General features: G+C 46.1%; 1 protein-coding gene across 4 annotated transcripts; it reads left to right on the forward strand.

The window, feature by feature from the left end:
* The first annotated feature begins 5,458 nt into the window (after positions 1–5,458).
* Positions 5,459–18,301, forward strand: Slc20a1 (solute carrier family 20, member 1). Of its 4 annotated transcripts, none has more exons than NM_015747.2 (11): positions 5,459–5,678; positions 6,135–6,750; positions 6,869–7,009; positions 7,186–7,271; positions 10,745–10,841; positions 13,053–13,172; positions 14,296–14,562; positions 14,667–15,225; positions 15,727–15,909; positions 16,558–16,642; positions 17,370–18,301. In NM_015747.2, the coding sequence occupies exons 2-11, from the start codon at positions 6,405–6,407 to the stop codon at positions 17,529–17,531; spliced, it is 2,046 nt and encodes a 681-aa protein (NP_056562.1). In that variant the 5' UTR covers positions 5,459–5,678; positions 6,135–6,404; the 3' UTR covers positions 17,532–18,301. The 4 variants fall into 4 exon arrangements, with proteins under 4 accessions (NP_056562.1, NP_001153065.1, XP_011237701.1 ...); XM_011239399.3 differs by lacking the exon at positions 5,459–5,678 and adding an exon at positions 10,932–10,990 and having other exon boundaries at positions 17,370–18,295; NM_001159593.1 differs by lacking the exons at positions 13,053–13,172; positions 14,296–14,562; positions 14,667–15,225; ... (1 more) ...; positions 16,558–16,642; positions 17,370–18,301 and adding an exon at positions 10,932–11,790.
* Positions 18,302–19,441: the final 1,140 nt, after the last annotated feature.

Consider the following 19,441-nt stretch of genomic DNA (forward strand, 5'->3'; position numbering starts at 1 on the left):
GGCTCCTTTCTTGAATTATTATTTTTCTTGATGGTATTTTAATTAATTTATTTATTTAGAACCAGGGGCTTGCTGTGTAGTCCAGACTGGCCTATAGAACTCATGATTTTCCTATTTCTGCGTCCCAAGTGAGTACTGGTGGTTCTGTCTGCCAGTCTGTCTCTGTGTGTGTCTGTGTCTGTGTCTGTGTCTAGGCCAGAGGGAGACATTAACTGGTTTCCTCTGTTGCCTTCTACCTTACTAGCTTGGGGAGGGTCTTTCATTTCATTGGAAGTTTGCTGTTTAGGTTAGGTTAGTTGACCATGGAACTCTAGGGATCCCTCTCTGTCCCCTGCTCCCTCAGTGATACTGTTATAGACACACGTGGTCCATGCCTAGTGTTTTACATGGGCGCTGGGGATTCAAACTCAGGTCCTCTGCTTTGTATAGCAAGTGCCCTTAGCCACTAAGCCATTGCCCCAGCCCCACAGCAAGTTTTCACCTTGCAAGACAGGTTTTCTTTTCCAGGAAGACTGAAAGAGAACAGGGTTTTCAGCAACTCCAAGGCAAGGTCAAGGCACAACTTTATTCTAGAGTGAGCATGCGCCACTGGTTTCCTGCCTCTTCTTACTCTAGGACCACTGGGGCCAATCTTGGAGATAGCTCTTTCCTGTTCCAATAAGGCTTGAGAAAGCTTGAAATACGGGCTGTAAATGAAAGAGCCTAGTAGAAGAGAGATAAATGCATCAAGTGGAAATAAGAGTTAGCAGCCAAATCTACCTGACTTGCCTCTGGGCTTCCTGGCATTCTGGGGATAAAGTACTTCATGCTCTGTGCCTTAGTTCCTATGTAAAATAAGATGAAAGTCCTTACAGTGTTTTACATGGCACATGTGCACAGGACAGGAAACAGAGCGAGCCCGGCACAAAGTAAGCATGCAGGCACACTGCAGGTTTTATAATTCTCCCACTTATCTGGGGAAAGACACATGTGGCCAGGCCTGATGGTTTACATGGGGAAAGGGAAAGGACTGTAAAGCTAGTTCTTCCTGAAGGAGTACCTTCTCTTCCAGAGATGTTCTCTTCCTCTGTTCCCTTCATGTCCTCTGGGTAGCCTTGGCAACTGCCCTTGCCTCTGGCTGCACAGTGAGTGTTCCCATGTCCCCTTGGGTTTCCTCTCTTCCCAACAGTCTTTTTCCAGGATGTACATTCATGTGTACTGAATGGTAGCTGCAGATGCATTTCCTTGACTATTAAGTCTCCCTGAGCTCAGAATAACCACGTGTGGTATTGTTTCCTTTTTGTTTGCAATTCTGTAGCCTTGGAAGGTCTTGGTGCACACAGCCTAGCTTTGTGTACTGCTGTGCCAGACAGGCTGTTTTGCTCTGCCCTCTGGAGGTCAAAGTAGGTGGGGTGGGGGTGGGGGTCCCAGACTCATGGCTTTGTGACAGTGACTAACTTATAAAGATACTGTGGGCAGGGTGTTGAAGTTTGGCTTAGCAATAGAGTGCTTGCCTAGCTATGGAAGTCCTGGGTTCTATCCCAGGTACTGCAAATAAGTAAATGTGGTTAAGAGCTCATACTGTTCTTAGAGGACCTGAGTTTGATTCCTAGCACCTATATTGGGCAGCTCACAACTGCCTGTGACTTCAGTTCTAAGAGTATTCGGTGCCTCTAGACACCACAGGCATTCAAGAGCACATATCCACCCACATATACATATTTAAAGATAAAAAGAAATATTAAAAAAAAAAAAACGGACACTCACACTCCATGTATCTCATTGTTGCCACTACCCCTCTGGCAGCAGCCGATTTGCTTGGTCACTCTTCTGCAGCAAGAAGTTTAAAACAACTTGGTCTTGGTGGCTGGAGAAAGGAAGGCGGTGTGGGGGCTCTGCTCTCAGCTAGTTGTTGAATAAAGAAAACCAGTGTTTGGATATGCTAGTACCCTTAGGGGAGCCTTACACGGCCTGATCATTTACTCCTTCCAACAGCCCTGTGAAACGGGGACTCTCCATCTTTTCTCTTTAGAGCTGAGGTAACCAGGTGGAGGATGGTATTTGTACTGTGTCAAGAGACTAGAGAACTACAGAGCAAGCAGTCTGGCTTCAAATTATTTCTAACTACTTATTAATAGGCTCCCTAAGACCCGAGAGCACATTTGTACCACAGCCTCCGTTTTAACGTGGATTAGTCTTCTCAGGCTCTCTGACTCCTTTCCCTAGCTTTAAGAGTACTGGAACCAGTGCCGTTTTGTGTAGTAGTTAGGGTTCCTCACAGTTCCATTCTTCTGCTGTAATAAAATCCTCTGTCAGGAAGCAACTTGGGGAAGCAAGGCTTTGTCTTAGCTTACAATTAATTCCAGGTTCCAACCATTACTGTTGGAAAGGCCAAGTTGACAGATGCTTAGAACTAGTCACACTGGATTCACGCAAATGCATGCATGCTTAGTGCTAGGTTAGCTTTCTCCAGTTCCTAACATTTACTTTTATTTGATGTGTATGCCTGTTATATCTGTGCGCCATGTGCATACCTAGTACATGCAGAGGTCAAAAGAGGGTGTTAGATCCCCTGGAACTGGAGTTATAGACAACTGCGAGCCATCATGTGGGTGCTGGGAATCAACCCGGGGCCTCTGTAAGAACAAGTACACCTGAGCCATCTCTTCAGCCCCTTACTCTTGTATAGTCCAGGGACCCAAAACCAGGCATGCTGGCTAATTTTATGTCAATTTGACACAGTGCAGAATCATCTGAGAGGAGGGAACCCCAACTGAGAAAATAAATTTTTTAAAGATTTATTTATTTATTTTATGTACAGGAGTACACTTCGCTGTCTTCAGACACACCAGAAGAGGGCATCGGGTCCCATTACAGATGGTTGTGAGCCACTATGTGTTTGCTGGGAATTGAACTCAGCACCTCTGGAAGAGCAGTCAGTGCTCTTAACCGCTGAGCCATCTCTGTAGGCCAAAAAGAATTTTCTTAATTAGGGATTGATGGGGGAGGGCCCAGCCCATTGTGTGTGGAGACATCACTGGGCTGGTGGTCTGGGTTCTATAAGACAACTGGCTGAGTAAGCCAGTAAACAGCAGACCTCCATGACCTCTGCATCAGCTCCTGCTTCCAGGTTCCTGTCCTTGTTTGAGTTCCTCTCCTGACTTCCTTAAATGATGAAAAACAACATGGAAGTATAAGCCAAATAAGGCCTTTCCTCCCCAGCTTCCTTTTTGGTCATGGTGTTTCACCATAGCAAAGAAACCCTAACTATGATACCAGGAAAAGGTGCCACATACTTTCAGACTTCAGCGTTCCACACTGAGACAGTCCACTACAGACCTGCTCACAGGCCGACCTATCTAGACAAGCCTTCACCAAGACTCTCTTCCTAGGTGATTCTAGAGTGGGTCAAGTTGAATATTAAAACTGGTAACCAAGTATAGAAGTGCATGAATTTAATCCCAGCACTTGGGAGGCAGAGGCAGGGGGATCTCTGTGATTTCGAGGCTAGCCTGATTTACACAGTAAGTTCCCGGACAACCAGACAGCTACACAGTGACACCCTATCTCAAAAAACAAAAACAAAAACAAAAGACAAACAAAAAACAAGACAATCTAAAACCATCTGACCAACCATCACATCCCCCCTCCTTGATTTCAAGACAGTAAGGACTCTCTAGAGACAGAGAAATCTGTCTCTGCCTGAAAATACATGGATACTAAAGTAGCATAAAGCCAAGTCTCAAAATACTATACTCTCCCTGAACCACAGTGATGCCTTCACATCTGGCAAACCTGGCTCTGGATTCTGCTCTTGTACCTGGATGGGCCTTATTCACCATGGCTGCTCACCTTGGTTGTCTCAATTTCAAGAGGCAAAAGCATGGTCATCAACAGACTGAAGCAAAGCACATCCAAACAGTGGGCAAAGTCATGAGCAATTTCCTCACAAATAATTACTTCAAAAATTGTTTTAATTGGCAGGACACTAACAACCTTTTAACAAACCAGTCCTTTTATTCAATGTTTTATGACCTTGGAAAGAAGTAAGGGCAAAGAGTGTTGCATTTGAAGATGCCAGAATTACACACTGGGGTCAGTGTCCTGGAACATGAAGGTTGTTTTCCAGCCATGACCTTGAGGTCAATAGACCTGTATAACCTATACGAGATTCTGAGTCTACCAAATTATAGGTCACAGGACACTCCTGTGAAGTTATAATTTACAACATGTTTGTTTCTGCTATTCGTTGCCCTACCTTTGGAGAGCAGAGAGCGTTTTAGAGCGTTCTAAACCGGGTATTTCTGGCTGGAATTCTTAAGTTTCTTTATAACCCACATAACTTAAATCTCCCAAGGAGTGGTGACTAGTTAGTTCTGAGCTTAGGCAATAAAACGAACTAATCCATTGTCAGAACTACAACCTTATACCATGTAGGGGACCAGGAAGCAATCTTTATTTCAAAAGGGGATGGGAAAACTTTCAGGATGAGGACATCCTCTGTAACCTTTTCCTATATTCTAAAACAGGCACATTCAAAAAAAAAAGTAACGAGGAAATGAAGGTTCATTTCCTGAACATCTATTGAGTTCCAGTCACATGCTTATATCTTAGCTAATATGATTCTCCTTACTGGGTAAGAACTTGTAACCAGAATACCTGAATTAGTACTGCCTGTCGCCACTAGCCCCGATGAGCTGACAGGAAATGCATCTTTGTTGTGCTTTACACACAATTCCAACCCGTCCTCCAGTCTCTCTCACTCTGCTATTATTTCTCGTTCCAGAGCACTCGGCTTGAGGAGACCTAGGGTTTGTTCAAGGTGACACACTGCAGCAAATATGAGTTAAGAATTCGAATCCAAAGTAACATCCTCCCCGCTGCGCCATAGCCGGGGCTCCTAAAACGGAGGTCCGGCGCCGGGAAACTAATGACCCATGGCTCTCCCTCAGCGCAGTGCCACAGCTGGGAACGCAAGCCTATCCTCGTGACTCCCGAATCTTTCCGTTTTCACACAAGTGCGTGACTGCGGGAGCGAGGTGGCCACGTGAGATCCCTCCACCCTCTCCGGGCGAGGTACAGATCGGGTCCGGCCAAGGGCAAGTCTCAGCACACCCGCTCTTCCGCGTCGCCACCGAGCTGACCCGGGCCCGCGTGGGAGAAACTCGGAACGACCTTGGTGGCGGCCTCAGTCCCCGCGTGTCTGGGCGAGACTCCCCCACAGTCCCCGCCCGCAGCCACCCGGCGTGGCCAGCGCAGACAGGATAACCCGGGCGAGGCTGCAGGGAGGCGGCCAGCCAGTCCCACGTGGACCAGCTCCTCGTTGGGGGCGGGGCCCCGGGGACGTCCAGGCCAATCAGCGCCGCTGCCCAGCTCACCCGGCTAGGCGCGCCCGACCAGCCTGTGGTTGCGTCACATCGGAGGCGGGACCTCGGGCGGGCGCGAGGCTCGGCAGGTCACGTGGGGCGCAGAACCGGCTATAAATAGGAGCCGGCGGCATGCTCTCTATATGATGGCCGCCGGCGCGCGTTGCGTGTTTTCACCTCTCGCCTGCTGAGGCGCCCGCGGCTGCTTCACGAGTGGGTAGAGAGTCCCTCCGTGCTGTGCCCGGTGTTGCCGTCCTGGGTTGTGCGACCGTGGCTCGAGCCTGCCTCAGTCTCGTTCTTCTGGTCTCTCTGTTCGGCCCTCAGTTTCCTTTGGTGAGTGGCGGCGCGGCACCGGTGGTGCAAAGGTCCTTTCTTCTCTGGAGTGGGCTCGGGTGTGGGGAGCTGGCTGGCGGGGGTGGGATGCAGGCTGCAGGACCCCGCTACGCTGCTGTCCTCCTCCCGCCTCCCCACGCACGCCGCGCCCTTCCGCGGGCCTTTTCGGCGGTCCTCGGCAGGCGCGCGCGGGAATGGTCTTTTTTCCGATCATCCACGGAGGGCGCGCGCGGGCAAGCGGCCGGAGACTGAACAGAACTCGTGGGGCGGGGCGGGGCGGGACGGGGTGGGGGGTGGGGGAGCACAGAGATCGCCCTGTGCCCCACCTTGCACAGCGTTTGGGGGACTGAAGACATAAGTGACGGGCGGGGGGGGGGGGGACTATGCGGAGTCCCAGGCTGCCCTCTTCCCAGAGATGCGCCGCTATTGTTATTTTCTTCCACTTCGTCCCCCCAGGATGAACTTGCGTCCTTTCTCTAATCCGCCATGGAATTCTGCTCCGTGCTTTTAGCCCTCCAGAGCCAAAGAAACCCCAGACAACAGACGCCCAGACGCAGCAGCGTATAGCAGTAACTCCCCAGCTCGGTTTCCGTGCCGTAGTTTACAGTATTTAATTTTATATAATATATACTATTTATTATAGCATTTTGATACCTCATTCCGTTTACACATCTCAAAAGCCGCTTAGTAATTCTCTTATTATTTAAAGAACCACTACACTAGAGAATGGAATCTACTGTGGCAACGATTACTAGTACCCTAGCTGCTGTTACTGCTTCCGCTCCACCGAAGTATGACAATCTATGGATGCTCATCCTGGGCTTCATCATTGCATTTGTCTTGGCATTCTCCGTGGGAGCCAATGATGTAGCAAATTCGTTCGGTACAGCTGTAGGCTCAGGTGTAGTGACCCTGAAGCAAGCCTGCATCTTAGCTAGCATCTTCGAAACTGTGGGCTCCGCCTTGCTGGGGGCCAAAGTGAGCGAAACCATCCGGAACGGCTTGATAGATGTGGAGCTGTACAACGAAACTCAAGATCTGCTCATGGCTGGCTCCGTCAGTGCTATGTTTGGTAAGTTGTAGTTATACCTTATGTTCGCTCCAGTCTTGAACCTTCTCTCCGCAAGGACGCACTGCTTATGTAACAGTTTTGCCATCTACCTGACAAAATCTGATTAATTCTGTTTCAGGTTCTGCTGTGTGGCAGCTCGTGGCTTCGTTTTTGAAGCTTCCGATTTCTGGGACCCATTGTATTGTCGGTGCAACCATTGGTTTCTCCCTTGTGGCAAATGGGCAGAAGGGTGTCAAGTGGTCTGAACTGATAAAAATTGGTATGTTGAATTTTAAATGGTTTTATTTTCGTTGTGTGCTGCTGTGTGTCGTGGAGTGGGAGTGAAGTGGAGGGGCAAGTTGAAGAGTATCAGAAATGGAGCACCTACCATTTCGGGGTCTTGTTAACAAAAACGTACTTTCCAGACCTGACACTTCATTTTGTATTCTATTCCAGTGATGTCGTGGTTCGTCTCTCCGCTGCTTTCTGGTATTATGTCTGGAATTTTATTCTTCCTTGTTCGTGCGTTCATCCTCCGTAAGGTAACCTTTCTACTTGCGACCTTTCATGAGTCACATTCAGTCTTGTTCAAACTCACTGGTATTCTTCTCAGATGTGACTGGTATGTAAGTATGTGGCTTTGAAAAGCTAAAAAGTTCTTTGTTCTGTATACCTCCTGTATGTTGTGGAGTTCTGTGAAAGAAGCAAGTTTTTAATGCCCCAGAGGGCATTCAGGAAGGAAAAACTTGAGTAGTTCTATGGTCTGCCAAGAAATAAAGAGACTGGGAGTGAAAACTAAGAACATTGTTTAAGGTGGCTCTGTCTGTCTAGGTCACTACATTCAGGACAAGTGGAATTGTAACCTTTTAGTTCAACAGGTCACAGAATCCTTTTTAAATTCCTCTCCCATGTTGATTGTCAAGTACATAGAAGTTTCTAGAGGAGGCTTTCTACTTGTAGGGACTCCACTTTCTCAGTAAGAAGAGTAGGGATGAGTTGTTGGGGGGGGGGTTGTTTTGTTTTCTTTTTGCTTTAAAAAAACAGGAAGCCATTGAGTTTCCTGACTACTTGAAAACCCCTTTTGAGAGACTTAGTGCAATTTCTTTTATCATGGAGACTGAGCCTGGCTCCACACAAAAAAAAAAAAAGTCGACAACAAGGGATTTTGTTGACTCTGGGCTGAATTACAGTAAGAATAAATGAATTTTTCTCAGGAGACAGAGTTGTCCTATTTTCTAGGGTGAGTGGCTCTTAACAGTCCTTTGTTAAGCTCTTTTAAAATTCCCCTAAACAGCAGAAATCTGAGTGAGGGGAGATAGGTACCTTATCTTAATGGAAGGTGTGTGTTTAGACTCCCTGCTTCTTGATCTAGTTCTCGGAGTCTCTGGGGAATGACTTCTCTCAATAGAAGTCCTTCCCTGACTCCTTCCTGATCCTATACTTACCATTAGGTGTCTGGCAGAATGTGTTTCACGTGTGGAGCATTATAAATATCTCTAGCTTGGCACAGTGTGACTGAGTAAATAGTTCATTGATGTGCAACCTCTAGATATGGTATTCTTTCATCTAGCAAGCAGGTATGCTATGAGTTCCCCTGACCCTCCCCCCCCCCTTATCTGTAGCATAGGGTAATCTGATTCTCCAGGATTCAGGAATCATAGTTTTTAGTGTTGCTGTTAGAGCTGTGCATCTCTTGACATACCAGAAAACCAGAATAACTAATAGGATGCTATTTGGTTTCATGGTTTTTAAAGGTTTATTCTGACCCCTTTGATTATTGGGAAATCGATCATTCTGATTCTGGAGAGCCTCTGCAAACTGTTTAGTGGTCATTCCTGCAAGGGGGAACAGAGATGCAAAGGGGGGTTCTCAGTGCCCAGAACCTCTGATTGACATATGCCAAGTATCTTTACTCTCACTGTGTTATTGGAATATCAAGTTGTGTATGTTTAATAATTATTCTGTACAGTCTCAAGTAGCCCAGGCTGGCCTTGAACTTCTGATCCTCCTGCATTCACATCCCAAGTTCTTGAATTACTGATGTGTGCTCCCACTCCCAGCTTAAAGAGTATGGGTGGGACAGGCATGGTCAAGAGTCATGGATGATATTTAATACAGTGCTGACTTGGAGGCTCTTCCCCTCTGTCTCTCACTTGCTCACTAATCCCTCAGTAACAGATGAGGGATCCTTTCCTGTCTCCATGTAACTGAGTGAGAGGTTCACATCCTTTCTAACTAAAGCTTTAACTTCTTTGTCTCATTCCTTCCTATATTGAGCCCAGAATAGTTCCTGCAAGTCTGTTGACTTGACAGAAAGACCTAGTGCATATTTGGTTTTCATCTTTATCACTATATATAAAAGATAAAGAGTTTACATGATGAGAAAAGCATTTAATAAAATCCCTAGCCTAGCTATGAAGACCTGGGAGGAGGCTGGAAGGGAGAGACCTTTCCTATTTTACCATTTTCCTTGACTCTTACGAAGTTATGATGTGGTTTGTTTTGGTTTTAAACCACTAAGTCTTTATCATCGTGTATTAAGGCTAGTCATTCCCTACCTATCCCAAGCTATGTACTCTGATTTCAAATATATCTTGTGACTAAGTCTTTGTAGCCTAGGTTGACCTTTGACTCCGGTGGTCTTCTGCTTCAGCCAACACTGGTATTACAGGTGTATAACACCATGTCCACGGTGTCCCCGACCACAGGTGTATAACACTGTGTCCACGGTGTCCCCGACCATGCTACTACTTCAGGGAATATTGAATTTTAGGCCCCAAGCGGGGGAAATGAGTGTAGAGTGCTTTTTACCTGATGGTTTAATTACTAAATATAAATAGCATTTGAAAATTGATGAAAGAGTCCCTACCTAGTGCCTACAGAATATTCTTGAAGCCTTGGATTAGCTTGTGTACCTCAGGCTCTTGTCTGCCTTTAGGTGTAACCTGCATCTGTTTAGTTTTTCAGGGTGAGTCAGGTTGCTTTTGATCTGATGTCTTACTGTTAGCATCCTCCTAAACAATGAGTAAAACTTAAAATTAATGGATTTTTGTTTTGTTTTGTTTTCAAGATAGGGTTTCTCTGTATAGCCCTGCTGTCCTGGAACTCACTTTGTAGACCAGGCTGGCCTTGAATTCAGAAATCCACCTGCCTCTGCCTCCCGAGTGCTGGGATTAAAGGCGTGAACGACCACACCCGGCCCACCATTGGTGATTCTTAAACATTTCACAGCTTTGCCTTGGGGGTCTTTGTACTTGCTATGCCTCTGTCCATTCCCCCCCCCCCCAGTGGACAGGTGGCTTAAACTTTCCATACCCTGAGACATATGTCAGCTCAACTGATTTCGTTCCCACATTTTATTAAAATGTCCCTCCCCATCAACATCCTCTTGCCTGTTTTTGTTTTTCCTTTTAAGGCATTTGTCAGCCCAGTCTATTATTGTGTAGTAGAAAATTACTCAGTTCTATGACAACGGGGACTTAGTATGGCCCCTGCTCTATTTCAGTGCCCTAAAAAGTTCTTGACGGGCACTAGACTGAGTGGATCGATGGCGAGGTTCACAGTTGATTTAACTTTGCACTTTGGTAAAGCCTTCTGTCACATTGATCGGATATATAGATAAGATGGTTGTGTATAGTCTGCAGATTTTTAAATTTAAGGCGGCAGGACATCAGGAAATAAGCATTTTACCTTAGTCTGTTTTTCTCCAGTATAGTAGACCCTGGGGGGCCTGTGCTCAGGTTTACAGATGGACTTTGGGTAACTCAGAGAAACTGGTTATTTGTGATATTAGTTATATCCTTGTTACTAAGAATAGGGAGAAACTGTTGCCTATGATGGTAGGTGGCATTAGCTTCCTTAGGTAGCAAATGTAGGACAGAGTCCAGTTGGCTTTGTAGAAATTATGGTGGGAGGCTGTTGCTAGCACCATGACTCCTAGTTTGTCTTGCCACAGGGTGCTCTGAAAGAGATCTACATTTACAACTTTTAAGGTACTGATCTTCATGTCTTACAGGCAGATCCGGTTCCTAATGGCTTACGAGCTTTACCAATTTTTTATGCCTGCACAATCGGAATCAACCTCTTTTCCATTATGTATACTGGAGCACCGTGTAAGTACAAATCAAGATGCTTAAATGTGAATTTTAGGTTATTTACAAAACTTTCATTAAATGCCCAATTTACCCCTTTTTGCTTTACAGGGCTGAAATCTCCTAGAAGGTGGCTGGCCTGCATCCATTTCAGAAGGCTGCAGGCTAGTGTATGCTGAGTTAACCTAGATAGGTTTTCAACCAGAGAGACCTGCTCACATTCTAAATCACTCCAGACCTTTCCTCCTTAGTCTTCACAGGATCCACTGATAATATGACCTTCTCCCTCCCTTTCTTGTGTCTATGCTAACAATGCTGGAAATGATGCTGGCCTCAACTACTGAAGAGTCATTAGTTAAATCTGCTCTTCAGTAATCAGCCACTTAGAGCCGCTTGTTAGATGTCATTTTTCTCTCCCAGTTGGAGCCATTTCGTTTTCTAAAGTTCTCAGTTTGCCCCCCTAAACTGACTTGAACGAGAAGAGTTGGGATGTGTAACTCCTGGTCTAATTAATTACACTTGGAAGAAGAATGTCCGCAGCTAGGAGAAAGCACTTGAGAGGAATATAAAGGCTCTGGTGTTGATTGCTTTCATATGGGGACTAAGGGAAGGCAAGGATTCAGTTGTCTACTGAGAGATGGATAGATTGGAGCTCGTGAGGCAGAGCAGCACGGTTGTGGCATCTGGGCTCATGTGACTTGCTGGGTCTTAACTACGCAGGACCCGAGGCGTCCCTACACTCATTCCTCTGACTGCTGCCCAGGGCACACTGTGTCTGTGTAAACAGGACTGAAGTAGCAAAGTGATTGTCCTTATGTTATGTGTGCTCTCATCCTCAATTCTTAAAGGATTTTCATGCTTGTGACCGCCAAGTAGGTCCCGCCTCTGGTTCATGGATTGTGACCTGTGTATTATTACCACTGAAATGATGTAGTAAGTCACCGAACAAAACAAAACAGCAGGGTATTTCTCACATTGTCGTTCTTGAAATGTCATTAAAGAAACACAGGATGGGACCAGCCTTGGTGTGGGGGAGGGGGGGCCTTGCTTCTTTTTTTTTTTTTTTTTTTTTTGCCCTATAAGATTGTTTCTAAGAAAACCCAGTCCTTTCGTTCCCCCTTTTGACTTGGAATGTAGACAAACTTAAACTGATAAACACTAATTAGACCTCATGGATATTTTACTTTGTGGACATAACTGCCTAGTCACAGTTGAAAGCAGAACTTAAAATGAAAAGACCGGCAGATAGAAAGAACTTCAGGACTGAAGGATTTCAGCTTATGTCTGATTGATTCTTAAAGGCTACTTCTTAGTATATTCTGTCTCTTTTACGGTGCTAGGGATTGAATCTAAGGCTTTGTGCAAGCTAGGCTGAGCTGCGGTCCCGACATAAATAGTTTTGACAGTACAGTAATGTTCCCATTTTATAAGTGACTTACTATGCAGTAAGCAAAATCAAGTGAGACAAGCACAAGTGACTTTGCTGGGGGAAGGGACATTCAGACAGTGGCCTGGGATTCAGTGCTGTGAATGGTCTCCACTCTAGGATACGCCAGCAGTCCCTGTTGCCTGTGTGCAAGCTGACACTTGCCAGTACTGCTGATCCTGAGGTCATTGAGCCAAGGGGAAAGAACTGGAGGACAGGTCTCTCTGCCTTGTTACTGAACTACCACTAAACTTGTCCTGTGTGAAAGGCAACATTTAAGCAAGTGTCTTCCCGTAGTTAATAACCCTATTTTCTGTTAGCTTGATGATGCTTTTGTGGAGAGATGCAGTTCCCCCAAGAGCTGCCTGGTACAGTCAGTGTAGTAACTTTCCTTTACAGTGTGTGGTGTCTGCGTGACACTGACTTGAGACACTCCCTTTATTAAAATAAGTCATATGTAAATGTAATGTGGGGCAGTTAGGATGAGGAGCTGAGTGCAGAAAAGGATGCTGTGATTGGTTTTATAGTTATAGGTCCTTACTGTAGCGATTCTTGAAGAAAGTTAGCACATGAGTCCAGCAAGTGTTTCAGTGGCTTTGGTTGCTGTGGGTTTAAGATGTTCATTCACGTTTTCTCCATGGTCTGCATAGCCAGTAGCCTGATGAAACTCTGGAATGGCAGCAGCTGAAACGGGTGACGGTGACGGGCTGGCTTGGGGAAGCCCTCCTTCCCCTCAGGAGGGTTTACACATTGTTGCAGGGGGCTGTTGCCCTGGGGTTTTCAAGATGCACCATTTTATCTCGTAGTGCTGGGCTTTGACAAACTTCCTCTGTGGGGTACCATCCTCATCTCGGTGGGATGTGCAGTTTTCTGTGCCCTTATCGTCTGGTTCTTTGTATGTCCCAGGATGAAGAGAAAAATTGAACGTAAGTAATACAGTTTAATAGCGTTCCCCTCTCCCTCTACTCCTCTGTTCCCCTCTCTCCCCCTCTCTCCCTATCAGACTATTTTAGGATAGAGGAAGCATTTGCCTCAGGTACCTTTGCATACTCAGATGGCTGTGTGACAGTGTCTATACACATACACACTGTGTAATGCAGACACACTTTTGCACACTATCCTTGTGCTAGAGCTGTAACAACACATGAAGAAGTAAACACTCTTAGAAGTAACCTTAAGTCATTGAAGGCTGTTTTTGCAGTATAATTTAATACCAAGTAAGTTTTATTTGGTACTAGTCTTTGTGTCTGTTTTAGTCAGTCGTTAAGATAGTTTAGCAGAGTCCCCTTCTGCCTTTCAGTGTGTGGAATGTTGGTTTGTGGATACACAGCAGAACAGGAATGCATAGACTGCAGTGGCTTTAGAAGAATGCTGCGTCATTGCAGTTCTGAGGAGCCGCCCAGAGCTCTGTGCTCGTCAGCTGTGCGGCACGCACAGTGGGAATGAAGCTTCCAGGACTCTGACCTCATTTTTGTCTCAGTCTGGAAGGAGAGACAAACCTCACTTTAATGCTGTGCTAGTGTGAGGTGTCTGAGCCAGTAGGTGACTGCTGAGCTGGCCGTTAGGCAGAAATACTGCCTGGCTCCCGGGTATGCAAGTGTTTAAGCCTGCCGGTTGCAGCTCAGTTGTCTGTACTCAGGACCTAAGAGTTAGGAGATTCCTTAGGAAGGCTGACTGTTTAGTCAGCTGCCACCCCAGGGCTTGAGCCCCCATTTCATGACCAAGAGCTGAAGATGGTTTTACACTTGTAATTATAAAAAGAAAAAGCCAGCAATGGACCAGAACCCTAAAATACTTAATACCTGGCAGTTGACAGCAGTTTGTCAGCCCCCATTTCTGCAAGCAGACCGTGTGCTACTGCAGGGCTGGGCTGTCTTGCTCCTCCTCAAGGGGAAGATATATTCCTCAAATAATAAAGAGGGCAGCGATGTTAGCTTGAATTTTAACTAGAATTTATACCTGTTATTTTGAGAAGGGTTTCAGGGGTGGATAGAGAGGAATGTGGAGCAAGATAGTATCGTCAAATCACAAATCCTCTTTATGTTTTAGGAGAAGTAAAGTCTAGTCCGTCTGAAAGTCCCTTAATGGAAAAGAAGAGCAACTTAAAAGAAGACCATGAAGAAACAAAGATGGCTCCTGGAGACGTTGAGCATAGGAATCCTGTGTCTGAGGTAGTGTGTGCCACTGGGCCACTCCGGGCTGTGGTGGAGGAGAGGACGGTGTCATTCAAACTTGGTGACCTGGAGGAGGCTCCGGAGCGAGAGCGGCTTCCCATGGACCTGAAGGAGGAGACCAGCATAGACAGCACCATCAATGGTGAGTTAACTTTCCAGGGTTTCCAGTGTCTCGTGGTGGTGGAAAGGCTGCTACTCTGGGCTGATGCACTTTGCATTGAATGTTACCTTTTTGGTCTCGGCTAGGTGCAGTGCAGTTGCCTAATGGGAACCTTGTTCAGTTCAGTCAAACTGTCAGCAACCAGATCAACTCCAGTGGCCACTATCAGTATCACACCGTGCACAAGGATTCTGGCTTGTACAAGGAGCTGCTCCATAAGTTACATCTGGCCAAGGTGGGAGACTGCATGGGAGATTCTGGGGACAAGCCCTTGAGACGCAACAACAGCTACACTTCCTACACTATGGCAATATGTGGCATGCCCCTGGATTCATTCCGTGCCAAAGAAGGTGAACAAAAGGGAGATGAAATGGAGACGCTGACATGGCCTAATGCAGATACCAAGAAGCGGATTCGAATGGACAGTTACACCAGTTACTGCAATGCCGTGTCTGACCTTCACTCCGAGTCTGAGATGGACATGAGTGTGAAGGCTGAGATGGGCCTGGGTGACAGAAAAGGAAGCAGTGGCTCTCTTGAAGAATGGTATGACCAGGATAAGCCTGAAGTGTCCCTTCTCTTCCAGTTCCTGCAGATCCTTACAGCCTGCTTTGGGTCATTTGCCCATGGTGGCAATGACGTCAGGTTAGTCCACATGACTCTTAGTGTTACTATTTTTAGACAGTCTTACCCTCCTGTGTGTACTGCTCTACTTCTGGGGGGACACTGAGTAATCTAGACGGGATGAAGTGGTAGTAATAAAGCAACAGGAAGTTCACTTGGATTGTAAGAGTGGTTTTTTAGCTTTATTTCTAGACAAGATAAACAGATGAGAATGAGACTTTGGTAAATTGGGACTTCAGTGATGAAAAACTTAGGATCACGGACAGCCCTGAGAATAGACTTAAGGGGTTATTAGCCTTGTTTCTCTGGCCAGAAAGCTTCATTGGAGCCTGAGACTTGCTCTAAGCTACACGTGAGAGGAACGAGACTACCAGTTACATGTATGTGCCTTCTGTCATAGCCGCTGTGTTTGGCTTCTGTAGGATGGTTTGCTAAGTGCAGTGGTCAGTCACTTAACAGATTGGGTCTCGACAAGAAGTGGTTCTGCCTAAAAAGTCATCGGTGCCCCCTTTTTTCTTCCAGCAATGCCATCGGCCCTCTGGTTGCTTTGTATCTTGTTTATAAACAAGAAGCCTCTACAAAAGCGGCAACACCCATATGGCTTCTGCTTTATGGTGGTGTTGGCATTTGCATGGGCCTGTGGGTTTGGGGAAGAAGAGTTATCCAGACCATGGGGAAGGACCTGACCCCAATCACACCCTCCAGGTGAGTAGTGAATCCCGCCCTCGGTAGAGCTCAAGCTTTTCAGGAGATGGAGTTGTGTGGAGGGCAGCACGCGGGTCTCCAGCTAAAGGAGTGTATGGCAGCTGCTGCTGTTCTTCTCTCAGTTGATCTGAACGTTTCTGCTGCACTTACTGTCTGACTTGTAAATCAGTCAGTCTGCTCAGCTCTAGTGATCATGTAATTTAAATTTTCTGAGAAAGATATAGTGGAGTAAATAATTATATACATGGCTTTGATTTGGGAGCTAAGACCTTATACTTTATTCAGAATAAAAGTTCCAACATCTTTGTTTGCTTTTTGAGACAGGGTCTCTGTCTTGGCTGGCCTGGAATTCACTATGTAGAGCAAACTGGCCCTGATCTCAGAATTCATCTGCCTCTGCTTTCCAAGTCTTAGCATTAAAGGCATGTGTCACTGGGCATACTCCAGCTTTTAAATAAATCATTCCAGAAATACTTAATCCTCAGATGTTAGGACCTTGGCTCAATTTAAGTAGGTTTTTGGGGTTAGAGGAGATGACCAGGCTTTGTCACTGAGTAGAACAAAGAGAGATTAGAACTGATGGCTTTAGCTAGTGTTGGTTTCTCAGAAGACTCTCCATTGTTGACAAACATCCCTTTGTATCAACAGTGGTTTCAGTATTGAACTGGCGTCTGCCTTAACTGTGGTCATCGCATCAAACATTGGCCTTCCCATCAGCACAACACATTGCAAAGTAAGTGGAGTCGGGACGTCATGGGCCCTTGAAGCCGATCAGTAGCTTGGGGATGTCCATGGTTCAGGTGGATCTGGGGGGTGGGGGGTGGGGGTGGGGTCCTACTACTTGTGGTAGTAAATACACTGGTTTTAACAAGTTTGTGAGGCTTATTTGTAAGGGCAGTCTCTTGGTGAAAGCATATAGACAGGGCCTCTTGGGCCTGTCGTGCTGAGACATTGAACTTTAGGAAGTTGCTTGGTGAACGTATAACATAGTTATTGGATAAAGAACAAACTGACTTCCTTGGAAGAGCTGAATCTGGTCCAGGCTAGGGCCTGCCAAGTCACTCTCTCTGCTGGGGTGGTGTTGGGTCACATACCAGCCGCCCTCTAGAGTGATTGTTGAGAAATCAGAAATTTAGCTTACACAAAGCAGGGAAAAGGAGTTTTGTCATATTTTAGCACATTTAGCAACAGATCTAATGGCTGAATATTTATATCGCTTTTCTTCACCTTGCCATGGGTAATTTTAGCTTGTTAGAAGTTAGCTTCTGGCTTGTGTCACATGCCTGTAATTTCACCTCTTGGGATTCTGAAGTAGGAGGATCACAAGTTCAATCCTGTTTAGATGACAGTGAGAACAACTGTGTCTTTTTTCCAGACAAACTGCTGGGTTCATCGCTTGTCTGGGTTCCCTGTCCCAAGTGTCTTTTTGCTGAGTAATGTCTGGTCTGTTTCTCTCCTAGGTGGGCTCTGTTGTGTCTGTTGGCTGGCTCCGATCAAAGAAGGCTGTTGACTGGCGACTGTTTCGAAACATTTTTATGGCCTGGTTTGTCACGGTCCCCATCTCTGGGGTTATCAGTGCCGCTATCATGGCAGTATTCAAGTACATCATCCTGCCAGTGTGACGCTGGGGTTGAAAGCTGTGTCAGTGTCTGGGACCATTGTACACATTCCTGTTCCTAGGAGAACGCTCACAGTGTTGCTGAAGACAGGCAAGGGTCTTAAAGGAGCCGTGGGAAGGAAGTGTAATTTACACTATAATTGCTTTTGTGCTAAATATGACTTATCTCAAAATTAGCTATGTAAAATAGCCAGGTTTCCATTGATTCATTCCAAGGTCCCTTTTCTCCTGGGCTATGAATTCCTGTACATATTTCTCTACTTTTGTATCAGGCCTCAATTCCAGTATGTTTTAATGTTGTCTGTGAGATAACTTAGGTGGGTTCTTTTTAAACAGCCAGGCAGAGCCATTTGATGGCATGTACTGCTTTGTCGGCCTCACCAGCTTCTTCCCCAACATGCACAGGGATTTAACAACATGTAACTGAAGCTTCCCTCCCTCATAGTCTCTCATAGAAATAGTCACGGCACTCTGCTCCCTGTCACTAGTGGCAGGTTCTGTTGATGTGTGACAACTTCTTAGAGGGCCGAGAATCTTTGGCACAGTGGAAATATAAGTTTGTAGTAACCTCTTTGCAAACAGTTCACGGACATGTTGCTAAGAAGCAGGGAGACAAAGCCCCCTGGCGGTTGTGGTTATTCTTCTGAGATTTCTGGCAGTGTGGGATGGGTGAATGAAGTGGAATGTGAACTTTGGGCAAATTCAATGGGACAGCCTTCCATGTTCATCTGTCTACCTCTTAACTGAATAAAAAGCCTACAGTTTTTAGAAAAATTTCTCTTGTGCTTTTTGTTTTTCTTGAGTCCTCAGAGTCCTAATCGTTCAGCCTCGTGACATTCTTAGGAGGCTGTGTACACCTCCCAAATGGAGGTGCTGCCAGGCTCCTCACTGTCTTCTGTGATCCCCTAAACGATGTGGCCTCACACAGCACCTTGGTGGATGAGGTTGATGGTTCCTATCCTGAGAATTGCTGGACAATGCTTTTGACTATTTTAGTTTCAAAATATTATAATTAAACTCATGACTAGGCCAGCAGAAGGCTATGCCCAGGAAGGTTGGTCACTGGAGAATTCTCAGTAAATGTTTGCACTTACCGTCAGGCACGGAGCACGTCAGTGCTTGGTGTGTATTGTCAGAGAAGAGACATCTGGAGGCTCAGGCTGGCTGGCGGTAGAATGGGAAAGATGAACTTGAGTGTTAAATCTGGATGTGAGGGTTGGAAGGAGATGCTGAGAACTGGGACAGGCCTTCATTCCCAGGACTGATCTATGGCATGAAGGTCCAAGTCTCTCCACAGTGTTGTGATGACAGAGCACAGTGCTTTCCCCAGCTCTTCCTAGCCTAGGAGAATGGACTCAGACCAAATAGGAGGAGTCCCTAGAGGTGGGAGGTGACACCATAAGGGCTGGCACATGCTGGGAAGAATGCTGGCCTTCCTTTATTTTGGTTATAGATGTTTCCTTAAACATTAAGGTCGTTTGTATATTAGAATCAGCAATAAGATTGAGTAAAAGGCTGAGGTCCCTTGCTGCCCTTTTCCTGTCCTGAGTAAGCTACCTCCAGATTGGTTGACTGGGTATTTGCTGCTGCATAAACACATCACTAGTTGTCCTTTTGTTTAGTTATATTGGCAGGCACCTGGTTGTCAGCCCCAGGGGTTCTCCACAGGGGTGATTTTTCTTTCTGTCTCAACAGATGTTGAGACACATATTTGATGCTACTGACAAGAAATGTCATGAGCATTCTACAGAACCTCTAAGATGGAAGAAACCTGATATGAGGCAGTTATAGTTGGGCTGTGTACTTGGGGAATCCCATAGGAGAATTCAGAAGGATGAAAGTCCAGTTGCTCAGGAGCGTGGTCACCACAGTCTACCCACAGGCAGCCTTTGCTTTGTTTGGCTGGCTGGGTTT

The sequence above is a fragment of the Mus musculus genome, chromosome 2 (assembly GCF_000001635.26).
Source record: "Mus musculus strain C57BL/6J chromosome 2, GRCm38.p6 C57BL/6J".
Lineage (NCBI taxonomy): Eukaryota > Metazoa > Chordata > Mammalia > Rodentia > Muridae > Mus > Mus musculus.